Source organism: Orbicella faveolata, unplaced genomic scaffold, assembly GCF_042242905.1.
Source record: "Orbicella faveolata isolate gen_17 unplaced genomic scaffold, um_ofav_v1 contig_1, whole genome shotgun sequence".
In the NCBI taxonomy this organism is placed as follows: Eukaryota; Metazoa; Cnidaria; class Anthozoa; order Scleractinia; family Merulinidae; genus Orbicella; species Orbicella faveolata.
Genome location: NW_028301536.1, coordinates 34464631 through 34479918, shown reverse-complemented (window position 1 = coordinate 34479918; position 15288 = coordinate 34464631). Strand labels below are relative to the sequence as shown.

The 15288-nt window shown below is 39.2% G+C and overlaps 2 protein-coding genes across 2 annotated transcripts; both read right to left on the bottom strand.

Annotated features, from left to right (window-relative positions):
* Positions 1-192: 192 nt before the first annotated feature.
* LOC110046984 (uncharacterized) lies at positions 193-4451 on the bottom strand. Its single transcript, XM_089273756.1, has 7 exons — positions 4351-4451; positions 3445-3725; positions 2950-3202; positions 2176-2464; positions 1412-1524; positions 965-1148; positions 193-522 (listed from the first exon to the last, which is right to left on the bottom strand). The coding sequence occupies exons 2-7, from the start codon at positions 3723-3725 to the stop codon at positions 473-475; spliced, it is 1170 nt and encodes a 389-aa protein (XP_089129882.1). The 5' UTR covers positions 4351-4451; the 3' UTR covers positions 193-472.
* Positions 4452-6964: 2513 nt separating this feature from the next.
* LOC110047005 (uncharacterized) lies at positions 6965-14203 on the bottom strand. The gene is made up of 7 exons (XM_089273732.1): positions 13994-14203; positions 12740-13020; positions 10321-10573; positions 9771-10089; positions 8539-8651; positions 7828-8011; positions 6965-7291 (listed from the first exon to the last, which is right to left on the bottom strand). The coding sequence occupies exons 2-7, from the start codon at positions 13018-13020 to the stop codon at positions 7236-7238; spliced, it is 1206 nt and encodes a 401-aa protein (XP_089129858.1). The 5' UTR covers positions 13994-14203; the 3' UTR covers positions 6965-7235.
* Positions 14204-15288: the final 1085 nt, after the last annotated feature.

Sequence of the window (15288 nt, the reverse complement as noted above, 5' to 3'; positions counted from 1 at the left end):
CTGCCTCTCACCCTTCGTTGACGAGGGCATTGTGACTCGATTAAAAAGCTATTAAAAATGTCATTGAGCTGTTTTGCACTAGGGGTCGGCTCGATATAAGAGCATAAATATGCATCATAACTCTTGATTCTACTCGACCGGATTTCTCTGGTCCGCTTAATAAAGTATGGAAAATCAATAACAATATATAAATCGGTAAGAGAATACCTTTATTTAACCGCGAATGCACCTCTTCTTTACAACTTTTTCGGAGTTTTAAAGACCTATAATTGCAGCTTGATATATATTGCTGCTTGTGAAATTATTCCTAATACCTTGATAATCTAACGACATTTTTAACGACCCTTGGGTCACAATTATTGCAATCGAATTTCATTAAGTAACAAAGAAGTAAGGAGGGCATTAATTAAGAAAACGTTATCCTTTAAACACCACATTTGGAATGGTTCTGTCTGTAGCCAGCTTGTTCAGTTTACTCATCCAAAGTCGTCTCCAGTTCACTCCATTGCTCATCTGGTAACTCTGTTGGGACAAAACAGTGATCTGCAAGTCATTTTATCCTAACAATGCCACGGCCAAATCTAGTTTTGAAGCCACCACTATTGGTTTGAACAAGCCAACCTTTCATTTTCCCCTTGAGAAGCCCTGGATGGCAATAAAGGAATAAGTGTGGAGAAACTGTAACATGTCGTAAGCTAGTTGCAAATGGGACAGCGCGGCACAAATGTCAATTGTTGCCGAAAAACGTTGGTACTAAAGGCCCAAAATTTCCCCACTCCCCGCTCCGCTGTTGAAACAAGAAAGAACTTATCTTCACACTGGACTGAATGCATAGAACTCTTAACCGATTATTGCTTGTTTACTGAGGTGAATAACCCTTTTGAATGCATGGGGGCATCGAACCAAAATAAACAGAAACATATGTGGTGGATAAGACTAGGCTAGACAGAGATCAAATTCATACCACTTAGCACTTTAAAGACAATTCCATATCCCTGAATGTCTTCCTTCGTGAAAGATGACAGATCAAGCTTGGTAGAATTCTTAGAGAAAGGAAGGGCGATGCTTTTTAGAAAGTTGCAGTCTTCTGAAGTCAATGGCTCATCAAGCAACAGCTCCTTTTGGTCTGTGGTCAATACCCGTTCAAACTGTTGAAAAAGATGTCTTCTTTTTAGCATATAAAAGCTTGAAGAATAATTTGCTTGCCTTACAACACAGAAAAATAACCAAATGCCTCCTAATGTAGTTCTTGAAAACTATTCATAAGATAATCATCTAGGAAATCTAGTGTCGGGCCGTTTAATTGGTGAACAATTACTTTGTAGAATGTAGTTAGCGATGTGTGTTTTCTTTGTTATAATGCATGGATTTTATGTCATGAAACCCTCTAACATCTTCCAACTTCACTTACCCATTGTAGATATTTGTTAACTCGCGCTTTACGTCGTTCTAAAGTCCTTTCCGCAAGCAGCACTTCTTTTTTGATAATGTCCAGTTTAACAATATCTTCGGCTGTCAAAGAATCTAGTCAATAAGATAAAAAACACTTGTGAAAAACAACATTAGACATAAATCACCATAACAATCCCTACTATTTTTTCCTAAAAAGCAATGACCATTTGCAAGAGAGGATGAACGATAAGAGAAATAATCCTCCATATAGGTCCTAGTCTCAATAAAAATCCCAAGGCAATCTGTTTCAAGTTATTTTTACACATGGCACCCTTTCCTTTCACGAAAATGTTACCAGTTGCGACGTGTAAATATTTTTGTGGGGGATGAAAATACCAGTAAAGACGCTCGGGTTGTCCACGCGGGCAATTGTTTTTTACAGGATTGACTATTTCTAGCCCATCCTGGAGTTTCTTATCTGGGTTGTGATCTGATTACTCTTCATGCTCTCTTCCCATTAGCAACGAGTTCGACAAAGTAACGCGAGAGCAAGAACAGAGGTAATGCTAGCTATTTTTGAGGAAGATGAAAATACCTGTAAAGCCTACAAAGCAATTGCCTTCGCTCTTAGCTTACTCTATCAAAACGTTCAAAAAGAAATAACCCTCAGAAGTTTACTGAGCCCATTATTTGATTGAGGAAATGAGAAAAAACTGTCATTAAAGTCAGAAGGCAGTTCTTTAATCTAAGTTTCTATGGCAATTATACATTTGTTATTCTGACCTGACAAATCGCCATCTTCATCCGTATATATCTCTACTGGCAGTGAGTCGCCGCACTCAGAATCTTGCATTTTGGTTGGGTGGTCCAAATCCGCTGTAACAGTCTTACCCACGTACTCTCCTTTGCGGATTTCCAGTCGATTGACTTCTTTATTGTAGCCAACGCGGCAGCACTTGAAGAGAAATGGCGCCCGTACAGTTCTTGATGCCACTTCTGGGGGAATGTACGTCCCCTTACAATGCGCTTTCAGATGTGGTAGTAGTATCTGGACAAACGGCGGCATCTCAACCTATAATGCAAGCGAGTGAAAAGCGCTTGTTACAATAATGGTAGTTTTGCTGCAATGTAAGAGAAGATGAAGGGTTTAGAGAGTCAATCCTTATTTCCAATGTAGTCACTGTCAAGTTATTTTTAGACTTGGTACCCAGTTCTTCCGCAGATACAGTTTTTAGAGGTACGTTTTGAAGATGCTTTCATGGAGAATGAAAATAAGGGCTGTCCACGAGAGTAAGATAAGCTTTTTTAAAGGGCACATTTATTGGCACTCTCATATCCTTATACCAATGGCTCTCTCTGCCAAAGAAGCTAATGAAACATTACTTGGACGAAAACAATCCAAACTGCAGTCTGATTTTTGCACCGCGCCAAAAATGAAGATACAAACAAAGTATTTAAAGGAGGTATGGGAACCCAAAAAATACAAACCAGAAGAGCAACTTTGCTAATACAATTTTTAGAATTCGAAACACAACATATGTTGGACAAAATTAATACCTGACGCTTTCTTTTCCCTCTAAGCACAAATTTATCGCTGTAAATCACAGACGTTGCAAGAAGTAGCTCTTGATCCTCAAAATCCTTCATTCTTTTGGCATCCAGTTCTGCATTAGCCAGTACGGTGCGGAGATCTGGGTCTGAAATGTAGTCCTGACTTAAGTTGCCAAGCTTCAGGACTCCCTGCTCATCACTTGATTTGAACGTTCCCTCGGTTATATGTCCTCCTATCTCTACGCGGAGCTCATGAGAACTAGGTTTAAGGAAAACAAGAACTATGACGTGCGTTAGTCGATATATTACGTTCTGTGAACAACACTTCAACTTTCTCAGCTAGAGGATGCAATGTGTACATTCTGGTTCAGTATAACTATTTGGAGGTTAACCACCATAATATAAAGCTTGAACAGTAGTCCAAGCCATGAATGACTTATTCGGATAAGAAGTGTAGCAAATAAAAGATGGATTTGAATTTAATTGCCACTTAATGCATACCTTGACCCCATGCCAACTTTTTGTGTCTTTAAGAACTCTTCTTTTGTGATTTTGGACCTAACGGATTCAAGGAATGCTTCTTCTTCGCCGCTCTCCACATATCTCTCAAGTCCTGCAAGAATTACCATTTCCAATTTTGCAAACGGACGCTTCCATATCGACCGACGTTGTTTGACTACCAGTGCCAAAGGCTTGACATTTTCTGTTTCACCGTGGAGGACTGGTAAGTACTTGTCGCTAAAATTCTCCTGGGCAAATCTTCGAAGTGAGTTTGCAATCATCTGAAAACAAACCGGGGATAAACATTATCTGGAATTCCTATTATAACAGTATAATAGAGATAACAGAGGAAAGTCACCGCATGAACGTGACAGTTACATCTGTGTGAATTCAGCACGGCCTGTTGATAGAATAGCTTTGGAGTAAAATCGAAAAGCAAACGTAGTCCTGCCCAGCGTTTGACAGTGAGTAACTCGGTGCGGTTTTTGGTGTAGTTCTTAGATCTATAGACTACAATGAATGTAATGTGTCACGAAAGCTCAGTCCCTTTTCTTCACTACTTCACAACAGATATTAATACTGAAAGAACTAAGTTCGTGGATATAAGTAGGCCAAAAGCTAAGACGAATCAATTTACGAAACCCAGTATTTCACGGACGGAGTGGTGTGTCGAGATCACGATTCATTTAGTCAAGCACTGAACCTAATTATTGTCCAAATGTGGCAGATATTCATAGACAAGAACTCTCACAAAACATTTTGCTCTACATCTATAGGTGGCAAATGAACATCGGTAATTCTCCTTGTGTCAGGCGAACTGCCTAAAGGCTGGCAACTATAAACCATTGGCTACCTTCTCAGTCGATATATAGAATGAGAAAAAGCTAGGTAGTTTGGAAAACGTACCGTGAACTCCCGGCTGGCTTAGCTGCTTGAACGTATAGTACCATAAACCTTGTAGATTGACGAATGAAAACTGAAATCATACTGAAGACCATAGATATCCATGACATAATAAAAAAACTGACAACTTCCGGTATAGTAAAAACAATAATAAAATAGAATTCTTAACCATGAAAATAGAAACTCGTCATCAGATAACATGAAAGCAAAACTGAGCGCGTTGAAGCAACGGAAGTCTGGTGAATAAATAAACAATGTTCTTCCCCGCTAATTTTTAACAAAAACAGAGCGTTTGTTTTTTACAATAACAAATTGTCGACTTGTCCGCTCTCGCTCGTCGCGTCAACATTGCATAGACTATAAATTCATGCGCCTGTGCGTCCGTTTATTGACAATGAAAGCTAGCCAATGAGCGCGCGAGAATTTTTGCAGTTATTGTAAAAATATTTATTTAGGACAAAAACAAGGTTTGTTAGGTTAGGGGGATTCTGGACGACGTTTATCTTTAAAGCGATCGCCAAATCGTTTCATCTTTGTCAGTTATGTAGCAAAATGTCTTTATTATGTTTGATTCAAGTATTGGCTTCCGTTCACTGAAAGACATTTAGTTTCGATCTTCCGCTGCCGACCGTTGGCTCCCAGGTTTTCCCTGTTTCGAATCTAAAACAAAATACGAATTTTTGATGAACCTGATTTTGTCTTCACTACGCGCACAACGGAACATACTCAAAAGTTATGAGGCATGGGCGCGTTGGTCAGCCAGGGCCAACATATCTTTTAATTGATACAATAAGGTTACAACAAAGTGGATAAAAGATACATAAGAAAAAGATACAAGGAAAAATAGGGACCGTGTACCCCAGACTAAATGCAATGGCGCTATCTTTGAGGTTTTATCTTGTTATATAAACAACAGAATGAAAGAGGAATAAGAACTCACCATCCCAGCGGCAGGTCTGGATTAGCCACTAGATGGCAGTGACTCCAAGATTTATGGTGGATTAGCTTGGAGTGGTATTTTAGTGAAAGGAAGAATTTAATTTAGAAAAGGTTTGTCTTCAATTCATTTGTGTAAGAAGTACGTTTATGAAACTAAACCATCTATCACTGCACACTTCTCTTCGCTTGATAAATGTTGACAATAAGAAGTTATGTATTCATTTGGTTAAAACCGCAAGGTTTGGTACTAAGAACTAAACAACAGTTAAACGGCAACCTATTTTATTCTTGAATATAAAGGTGGAGCTTGGCCACAAAAAGGTCAAATAAATATTCACGTCATGGATGAGAGCGGATTTCTTATTTTCTGTCACAATTATGAGCACTCTTTCCTGTTTTTCAGTTTCTGTCAAATGTACATAATAAAGCACATTCTAAATTAATGAAACGTTGTTAAAATATCCACCCCAGCCTCGTTCTGGTAGTATTGTTTGCACGCACTGAACTAGAAGTAAAATCACCGCGAAAGGTAGTTTTCCAAGATCTGAATGGACAGTTGTATTAATAGTCTATTTCCATCATTTTGTAAAGTTAGTTAGTCAATAAAACAAAGAGTCAAATTAGCGGGTGTCGTTTAGCTTAAAATGCCTTTTCCGTGTACCACTGCTAATTTTAAAGATCACTAGTTGTTCAGGATTTAGGGGGTAACTCGGTAGACATCTTCGGAGACCCTGGGGCAGCTAGTTGAGACGATGCGATATTTTCGGGCAAAAGGTTTTTCGGGCGAAGTTTTACATAAAAAGTGCGAGAGCCCCTGGGCACTTACCCCTACCGAGCCAGTTTCAGAAGAGTTTGAATTCCTTCCCGCTGATTGGCCAGAAAAACATTTTTCTGCCCAATATATCAACGAGGAGGACCAGCCGAGCGACTCTGGCCTTCTTATTTGAAGTGGTTTTCCTCATTGATCGTCGTAGTTACCTGGCCCGTACAACGGTAAGATTCTCGTGGAGATGGTTTCAGAAAAAAGATTCAATAAAGCCGTGGAAATCGCAAGTTGTAACATAAGCGCAACGAAACAATACTCGTCGATTGATTTTCACGGTGGACTTCAATTCTGAAACTTTGTGCGAATCTCTTTTACACGGGTCACGCGACTATGTCGATCGAACGTGGGGACGATCAACCAGCTGCAGTGCACCACTCGCCCCAAACCAAAAATCCCTCACCAATATGGCTAATGTAAACAGTGTTGGGCGTAAATTCAAGTGGATATCAATTAAGCAAGTTCAAAAGTATAATTACGAACATTTCTCTCAAGTCTAATTGTTTGTCTTTTTCCGTGGAACGAGAGCTTTCATCGCTGGTCATCGCTGGTCGCTGGTTTGGGTTTGTCGACTGGCCTTGCCTAGGCCCACCAATGAAGCTCCTGTTCAGGCGTTGATTCTCCAAGGTTGAATATCTTAATAGTAATATCAAATGCTTTGCTAATCAGTTATAGAAGTGGCGTAAAAGTGTTTGGGACGGCGTTCTACAAAGATGTTTGATCCTCCACAGTCATTTGACCCGCCGGTGCCCAGCGTGTTAATTTGCTAAAGATCACAGAGGACAGCTCAACTAGAGACGACCCGTGCCCATAAAGTGCATATCCCCTTTACCTCTCGAGAAACTTGCCGGGATCTTTTAATTAAAGTGAAACCATCTTTATTTTGATCGGCACTTTCAGGATTCTTTTAACAACCAGCAATTTTGTCTTTACACTGTACTTTTGAAATATCATTACATTTCGGAAATTCAAGTTCAGATATGCATGCTTATATTGAAAATCAGTTTAGTCTTCCTCCTTGTTACTTTAAGAGTATCGACAAGGATAATACAATTGTACGTCGTTCATTGACAAAGAATAAAAAAAAAAAAACTGAATTAGTTCTATGAGTTAGGCCACATTTCCTTTAATCGGGGCAGGCTGCCAAAGTCTCCATTTCGCTCCACTGTTCATCAGGTAACTCTGTTGGATACAGTTGAAAAACATGAGTAACTCTTTAGAGTTCCCTGGAACCGGGACAGGAGCTAATTTTTTCCTAAAATATCACAAGCTAGTCAGACGATGAAGAAGTAGAAACAGGGAGTTCAATTAAGCAACCGTGAGGACGACGCTGATAATCAAGCCTATTGGAAAATGAATTTATATTTAAACTACGAATCTCGTGATAACTTAGAGTCATCCAATTCGTCTGTTACTATCGGATCTTAAAACTGCATGCATGTACTAGACAGCGTGACACTGAAAAAATAAACTGTTTGAAAAGTTAGCAGTCTTGACTCAAGTTTCCAGGCTCACACAGCCAGTCTACTGCTCAGTAAACCCTTTGTATAGATAATTAGTGAATTTTCCGTTGTCGTCGCGAGTCGAGATAGTTTGTTAATGTTATGACGAGCATATACCCAATATAGTGAATATAGTGGATGCGCGCATGATCACAAGGGAGGCATAGAATGTAAGGGATTGCGTAACAGCGGAAGAGATATTATATATGTTCTTACCATCAAGCACTTTAAAGACAATTGCAAAATCTTGAATTTCTGCTATTGAGAGAGATGTCAGATCCACCTCAGTTGAACCCTCTTCGCAAGGAAGGTAGACACTTCCCAGGAAAGCACAATCTTTCAATGTCATTGGCTCGTCAAGGTCCCAGAATTTATTGTTAGTCATCAGTGCTTCTTCAAACTGTGGAAAAAAAATTACTCGTCTATAAATCTTTATGGAAAGAAATTGAATGCCAGTATAACTAATGATTACTGAGAAACAATTCATATGAAAGCCAGATCGATTAGCACATTAGAGATAGCCAAGGGAGAATCATTACGTTACGGACATGCATGAAAATAACGGGTAATTGTGATTGCACTGTGTCGAGCACAGATCAGAAGATAGACGAAAGACAGACAAACAAACAAATGGCGGATCGACAGTTAGACAGACAGATCAAAATACTGATTGATAAACAGACCGATCGACCCACTAAAGGACCGAACTGGAGTCTAACGCAATCTCCGCATTTCAGGGACAACACCCTAACTAGACTAACTACTCGTCCACGCAGCGACTGACAACCAGACACACAAACAAACATGCAGTCAGAAAAATAAAGACACACCAACCAAAAGACAGAACGAACTATTCTAGAAAACCCAAACTGACTGCTGTTTGGGCCACTAACAGGAGAAGGCGCTGATTAGTTGCATGAAACTTACCCATTGTAGATACTTGCTCACGCGAGCTTTACGCTGTGCTGTGGTCTTCTCTGTTAACAGCACTACTTTAGTTATATTGTCCAGTTTCTCTATATCTTTGGCTGTGAGACAGTCTGGTTGTTTAAAGAATAGAAAACTTACAGTATCTTGACCCTCGTACGGGCGATGGGTAGTTGGACAGCCCCCTCCCTCCTAGAGGGTTTTTTTCTGAACCCTGAAAAGAAGATTTACCCTGTCATGCTGAGACTTTCAGTAGCTGTTCATTCATTGTCTGACAAGTTTTAGGCATGTCAACTATTGTTCTGGGTTAATTGGCATTGCCATAGCAACCGAGTTTTGACACGCACATCAAGTCAAATCTCGTCATTTTTGACAGAAGTCTTCGTTTTTCAGTTGTTCTTTTTTGTTTCTTTGTTTACTTGTTTATTTCGCTTGCTTAAGTTGCGTTGCCATAAAAATGAAATACATTGCTTAATATAAATTCTTCATTAAATTTTCTGACGTTCTGAGAACACAGTGAAATACAATAATGAGGATTCAAGATAGCTTAATGACGTCATGTGTATACCAACAAAAATATGTTATACTCACGTAAATGCAAAACAATTTAGATATGTCTTGTTTCAACGAAAATTAGGGGAGGGGTTCTATCGACAGCCTTCCCTTGTACCACTGCGGGGCTGTGAGTTTACGCATGCTTCAGTAACCATATTGACCTTTGAGGCCAAATGCAAAGGGCAAGGAAAGTATCATTAATATCCTTATCAAGCATCAGCGAAAGCATCCACAAAGAAAAATGCAAAACGAAGTTTGGAAGACCATTTCTTTTATCACGTTATTCATTTGTCCACGATTCAATAGGAAAACCATTTGCTGCAAAAAGGCTCGTTTTCGAGCTGATGGACGAGATATAAGATCTATAAAATTAACTGATAGCTGAAAAATTTGCTGAGATTTGAACTGGTACCCGAGATATTGCCGAAAACTTATAAGTAATAACTGCGACTGATCCGTCACAGCCATCCAGATGGATAAAAGAACTAGTGGTGGTTTTTCTTTTCATGGAAACGACTCTGATAATTAGAGATTATGGCTTAAAGAATTTCTTTTTGTGTGTGTTACGCGACATTAACGATAGAGCCAACCTTTCTACAAACATATATCGATTGGAGGAGGACGTTTCAGTAAATATCACTATTTCATGTTTCTACGTACGTATCTGTTACATTTACCTGGTAAATCTGTCTGATCTGTAGTTTCTACCAGAGTGTCGTCATACTCGGCGTCCTCCTCACTGAATGGGGCATCCACTGCTCTGTAATGAGTTACAACTTTCCCGACATACTCTCCTTTGCAGATTTCCAGTCGATTAGTTTCTTTATTGTAATCCACACGGCAGCACTTGAAGAGAAAGGGTGCTTCTGTGTTCCTTGCCGCTGCATCTGGAGGAATGTACGTGTGCTTAGCATGAATCCTCATAGCTGCGGTCTTGTTTAGGTTGAGAAACTGCAAATACTGTGGAAGATTTCCCACTTCCATGGCTTCTTCAGTCTGTAGATCAAATAAATGAAAACACCTTTTCTTTTAAAATCTCTACCGCTTTTGGATGGACGGAAGTCTTTTTTCCTTGGAATTTGGAAATAAAGTTGGCTTTGATGGGACGACATTGTTTAACGGCATCAACTTCAGATGATCGGATTGAAATTTCTCAAGAGAAAATAATTCCATCCTTTTCCCATTCAAGATAGTACCCTATAAACGGAGATAAAATTGGATGTTTACCTGATGCATTCTTTCCCCTTTCAGTTCAAACTTTTCGCTGTAAATAACAGCAGTAATGAGAAGCAATTTATCACTTTCTGCAAAAGACTTCATTTTGCTGGCATCCAGCTCTGCATTTGCAAGTATCCCACGAAGATCCGGATCGTCGATGTATTTTTGGCTCAAGTTTCCGAGTGCCAGGACTCCCTTCTCATCATCCAACTTGATATTTCCTCCTGCATATCCGGCCAGTGCAATGTCAAACTCGTCGCTCCTGGGCTCGAAAAAACAAGAATGTGCACTTGAACTTTAATGATACGATTCGAATCTCGCATTCCTTTCTTTTTCCGAGAGGAAGGAGAAGGGGGGTTAAAATGTACCAGTCCAGTTCTCCTCAGCTCTACGATTCGCCCGGTGCGCTGCACCGGTATCGCAGAGGTCATGGGTTCGAATCCCGTTCAGGATTGACGATATCACTAATGTCCAGTGAGGACAGAAATTACCATTTTTTATTATATAAACACCAGTGAAATACCAGGATTTTTCCTTTTACTAAAAAATCATATCTTCATCGCGCGCAGTGAAGATACTATTTTTATCCTCCACACTGTGAAGATACCATTCCTTTTTGATAACATTTTTCTTTTGTCCCTTTAACTACACTTAAATTTGTTGATGTATTGATCGAAACATCTTCGGATATTCTTCGGTCGTCTTCGACAGTCTTCGGGAAATGTTCGCAAATGTTCGGAACATGTTCGCAAGCGTACGTCTGGCCTTCGGAATAATTTTGGAAAATCTCCGGAAAGCTTCGAAACACGTAGGGGCCAAACCACCCCCCAAATGTTTCATCAGTTCTTGGGTATTTCAAATTATTTCGCATTACTTGAAAAGTATTGACTCTTTCTGCACCAAACTTGGCAGATGAGCAGGAGACCTATCGCCAATTATATTTACGTGAAAAATGTCAGTAAATGTTAAAGTTGTGACGTCACAGTGATGACGTCATGTTTTTTGCCACTTTTGAAGTTTTTAATATGCATATTCTTTACAATGTGTTCGAAAGAGCACATCAAGGGGAGTTGAAACCTGAAAAAATTTTGTCCATATCACAAAAGTTAAATGAAATATGGCATTTTTAAATATGAAAAATAACTCTGCAAAATATGGGGTCCCCCCCTTGAGAAAAATCCCCAAATTGGAGCCGTAATTTTGTTCCAGCAAATGCAGCTATGTTGCACATGTGAGGTGCCAGATGACTAAAAAATTATCCCTCTAGTGTTATTGCGTTAAAATTAGTTTTGTTACGTCATAACCTGTGACGTCACCCGTTTTTTAACTGTTAATACCATCCTAACAAAGCCGAAAATCAAACTTCTAAAACCATATGATTTTTGACAACATCAAGCTTTCTATTTTTCTAGATTATTAGCCTTCATAGAATAAAACTGAAAAAAATAAACCAGAGAGACTGACTTAAGAAGGACAGTATGGTTAAGCAAATTCCGGGGGGGGGGGGACAACAAAAAAATATTTAACTTACCATATCTCGAAAAATAATCATCATAGCAAAAAACGGTTTCCGGCATTTTACTCCTCAAGTCAAGGCCTTTCCAATGACATAATCTTTTCATCAGATTTTACAAAAAATTATAGGACGTTTTGGTGACATCATAATCTGACAGTTTGTCACAACTTCCAAATTAAAATAAACTGGAGAACAAAGAAAGCTCATCTGCCAAACTTGGTTCAGAAATATATTAACCAAGCAGATATAACCTTCATGAAACACTACGGGGGTGGTATGGCCCCTACGTGAAAAGTGGTCAGAAATCTTCGGAAAATCGTCAAAAAAGTCGTCATTAGTATATTTATATAATAAACAGAATATTACATGCCCGCTTGTGGATACGAATTTTTATCTTCTCGTGTTCAACTCAATATCTCTCTAGTTCGCTGCGCTCACTCGTGAGATATCGAGTTGAACACTCGAAGATAAAATTCGTATCCACGCGCGGGCATGCAATATCATCTATGTAAATTGTTAATACTCCCCTATATATTGTGGGAGGCGTAGTGACCTCATGGTTAGTGCGCTCGACTTCAGATCGAGTGGTCCTTGTCGGGGACATTGTGTTGTGTTCTTGGGCAAGACGCTTTACTCACAGTGCCTCTCTCCACCCAGGTGTATATATGCGTACCACCGCCGAACTTAATGCTGGGGGTAACCCTGCGATGGACTAGCATCCCATCCAGGGGGGAGTAGAAATTACTCCTAGTCGTTTCGTGTTACAAAAACCGGGATGAGCTCCTGCCTGGTGGGCCACTTGGCTCGTATGCAGACTTTACCTACCTACCTACCTACCTACCTACCTACCTACCTACCTACCTGCCTATATATTGTCATAGCCTATTTTAATAAAGAGTTCCTAATGGATACCTGGAACCCATGTCAATCTTCTGTTTCGTTGACAGCGTTTCATCTTGTGTCTTCGATGATATGGATTCACAAACTGCCTTCTGTGCACCGTTCTCGACATATTTGTCGAATCCGGCAAGGATTACAATTTCTGATTTTGCAAAGGGTTTTTTGAATATTGAACGGTGTTTCTTGACCACCAATGCCAAGGGTTGTATTTTATCACTCTCGCCTAGGAGGACTGGAAAGTATTTATGACTGAAATTCTCCTGGGCAAACTTTCTAATCGCCTCTTCAATCATCTGAAACGAAATGCAAATCGCTAAATAATCTTGAATCTAACATTCAACACAGACCATTTTAACTTAAAAAGACTGTGCTATTTAATTTATTGCTTGCAAAGTTGGTTATATTAAAGTCATTAATATTTATTTCAATTCGTAACAAAGTTGTCGTGATTATTTTGTTGTACTGAGACCCTAGAATTTAATGAGTGCCTCCACGTCCCGCCCATAGAAACGGCGCCAATGGTAATTAAATGGGTAATGCTGTAAAAACGCTCGCCTGTGTTCCCACAGCGATTCTCGTTCTCCCAAACGTAAACCTTTGCTCGTGTTTTGATAAAACCAAGGAAGTCTTTTCTGTTTTGTAAATGTTTCCCGATGTTTGTAGATCTCATACACAACTTGTTCATTTATTTAAAAAAGATGTAATGTTATACCCCAGCAGTACAGGGTACAAGGTACAGTGGAGGACAGAGATAATTTTGAAAATTTATGCTCTTTTCCCGACCAACCACGCAGCATGCGTGCTGAAACTAGTTGCAGTATATGAGGCCTTGTACATTCGTATCGCTATAGTTGAGCTAATTGCTAAAATACTTCTAAAATACTTCTAAAATAAGTCACATCACGCAAGAACAACAAACTACATTTGGTATTTTATGACGGAAGCCTTAAAATTCCTTTGTCCATCCAAAATGAAAACATATAACGTTTCAATGGTGGCAAAAAGCCTACAAGCGAATTCCAAAGTTCCGGCGCATGTTTGGTTTTCAGAATTTAATGAAATGTAATGAAATATTTAGCCCTATATTGCACTGGAAATTGAAATAAAAAAACATCTTTCGGGGCTTTCTTGGTTATCAAGTCGAGATCGCCCCTCGATGGTAACTCTAGGTGTATTGTCAAAAAAAACCCGCTTTCGTAACATTATCTACATGTCTGATGCAGTAGGATGGTTAAGAACACCAAGAGATTGTGTAAGAAATCATACCGTGAAATTGGGGCAAAGAACTGCTTGAGTTGAACTTCCTTTGACAGGTTTACTCAAGATAAGGTTAGACAACTAATTCACTCCTTGCTTACCAACGTAATGAAGCGAACCGTTTCCTAGCTCTAGAAATATATTCCTGTTCCCACATCCGGTATACGAGATCTTTCATTTTTGAAATGACGCATGCTAGTTGAAGGAAAGAAAAGAAAAACCAGCTCGCTTGGACGAGACTGAAATAGACTTCGACCATGACGTTTAAATACAAAGCCTTAGAAATCCGCTTTTGTCAGCATTCAAGAGAAAAGGGAGTTTTGTTTTTCGCTCCATGACATCAATGATAGTGCCCTTTACGAAACCAAAAATACACATTCTTGGACTGTGAGTAAATTAAAACAATCGGAGTTAAAGCTTAACTTGCAAACTTTAACTTGCGCAGCCATTATCTATTTTTTGAGACTATGATTGCAATTTTAGTAATGTTACGATCGCGGATCAAAAAGTTATTTTACTATGTGACCATCTGCTCCTGAAATAAAAAATAGAATATGTACAATTGTCATTCTTGGATTTGCAGCAAAATACAAGAACGTCACACGTCAAAGACATGCAAATCTTAATAAATTACATGATATTGTTTAAAGAAGTTTAAAAAAAGAATAACGTGCCAGAAAACATCAGAATTTTAACATCGACATAACGTAAAGTACTATTCTTGGGGGAAGGGTAGGAAAGGGATATTGTGCGTAGCAGCCCATCTTTAAGCCTATCTTAGATCACGATTTGCGACGTTCCGTGTTCTATATATCTGCGCGCCTCCCGCCACCTTTAAATCAAGTCTCGCGATGATCGAACTCAAAGGTAAGGCTATCTTCAGTTAAAGATAACGCTACCGAAAAGAGTCTCCAAAATGTTTTTGAGAACTTGTCAATGTTTGGGTGTGTTCTTGCGGAAAATTTTTAAAGCAAAATAAACTCGTTTATTCTTGATAGAAATGAAGATCTATTTACACTTCTGACACTCAGCAACCACATGCTTATGTAAATCCTCGTTCACTATCATCATGAATGAAATCAGCAGTTCCCTCAAATAAAAACATCTCAGTGCATGGGATTTTGACCGCGGTAAGACCTTCTCGCTCAATTGCCGCGCTTTCGCGCATACTTGATGAAATTCTTTGGAACAATAGATTCATCAGGATTGGTAACTACTCAGTGTACTACAAAGAATGGCATGAAGCGGGTGTAGAAAAAATTAGAGATATCTTCAATGGTGACACATTTACATCTTACCGAGAT

Coding starts and splice junctions, on each gene's coding strand:
- LOC110046984 (XM_089273756.1), bottom strand. CDS start 3,725: ATGATTGCAAACTCACTTCGAAGATTTGCCCAGGAGAATTTTAGCGAC. Junction 2,465..2,949: donor GAGGGAAAAGAAAGCGTCAG/GTATTAATTTTG, acceptor CTTGCATTATAG/GTTGAGATGCCGCCGTTTGT. Junction 523..964: donor TGTCTTTAAAGTGCTAAGTG/GTATGAATTTGA, acceptor TTGTCCCAACAG/AGTTACCAGATGAGCAATGG.
- LOC110047005 (XM_089273732.1), bottom strand. CDS start 13,020: ATGATTGAAGAGGCGATTAGAAAGTTTGCCCAGGAGAATTTCAGTCAT. Junction 8,652..9,770: donor AGATCAGACAGATTTACCAG/GTAAATGTAACA, acceptor TTAAACAACCAG/ACTGTCTCACAGCCAAAGAT. Junction 7,292..7,827: donor TGTCTTTAAAGTGCTTGATG/GTAAGAACATAT, acceptor TGTATCCAACAG/AGTTACCTGATGAACAGTGG.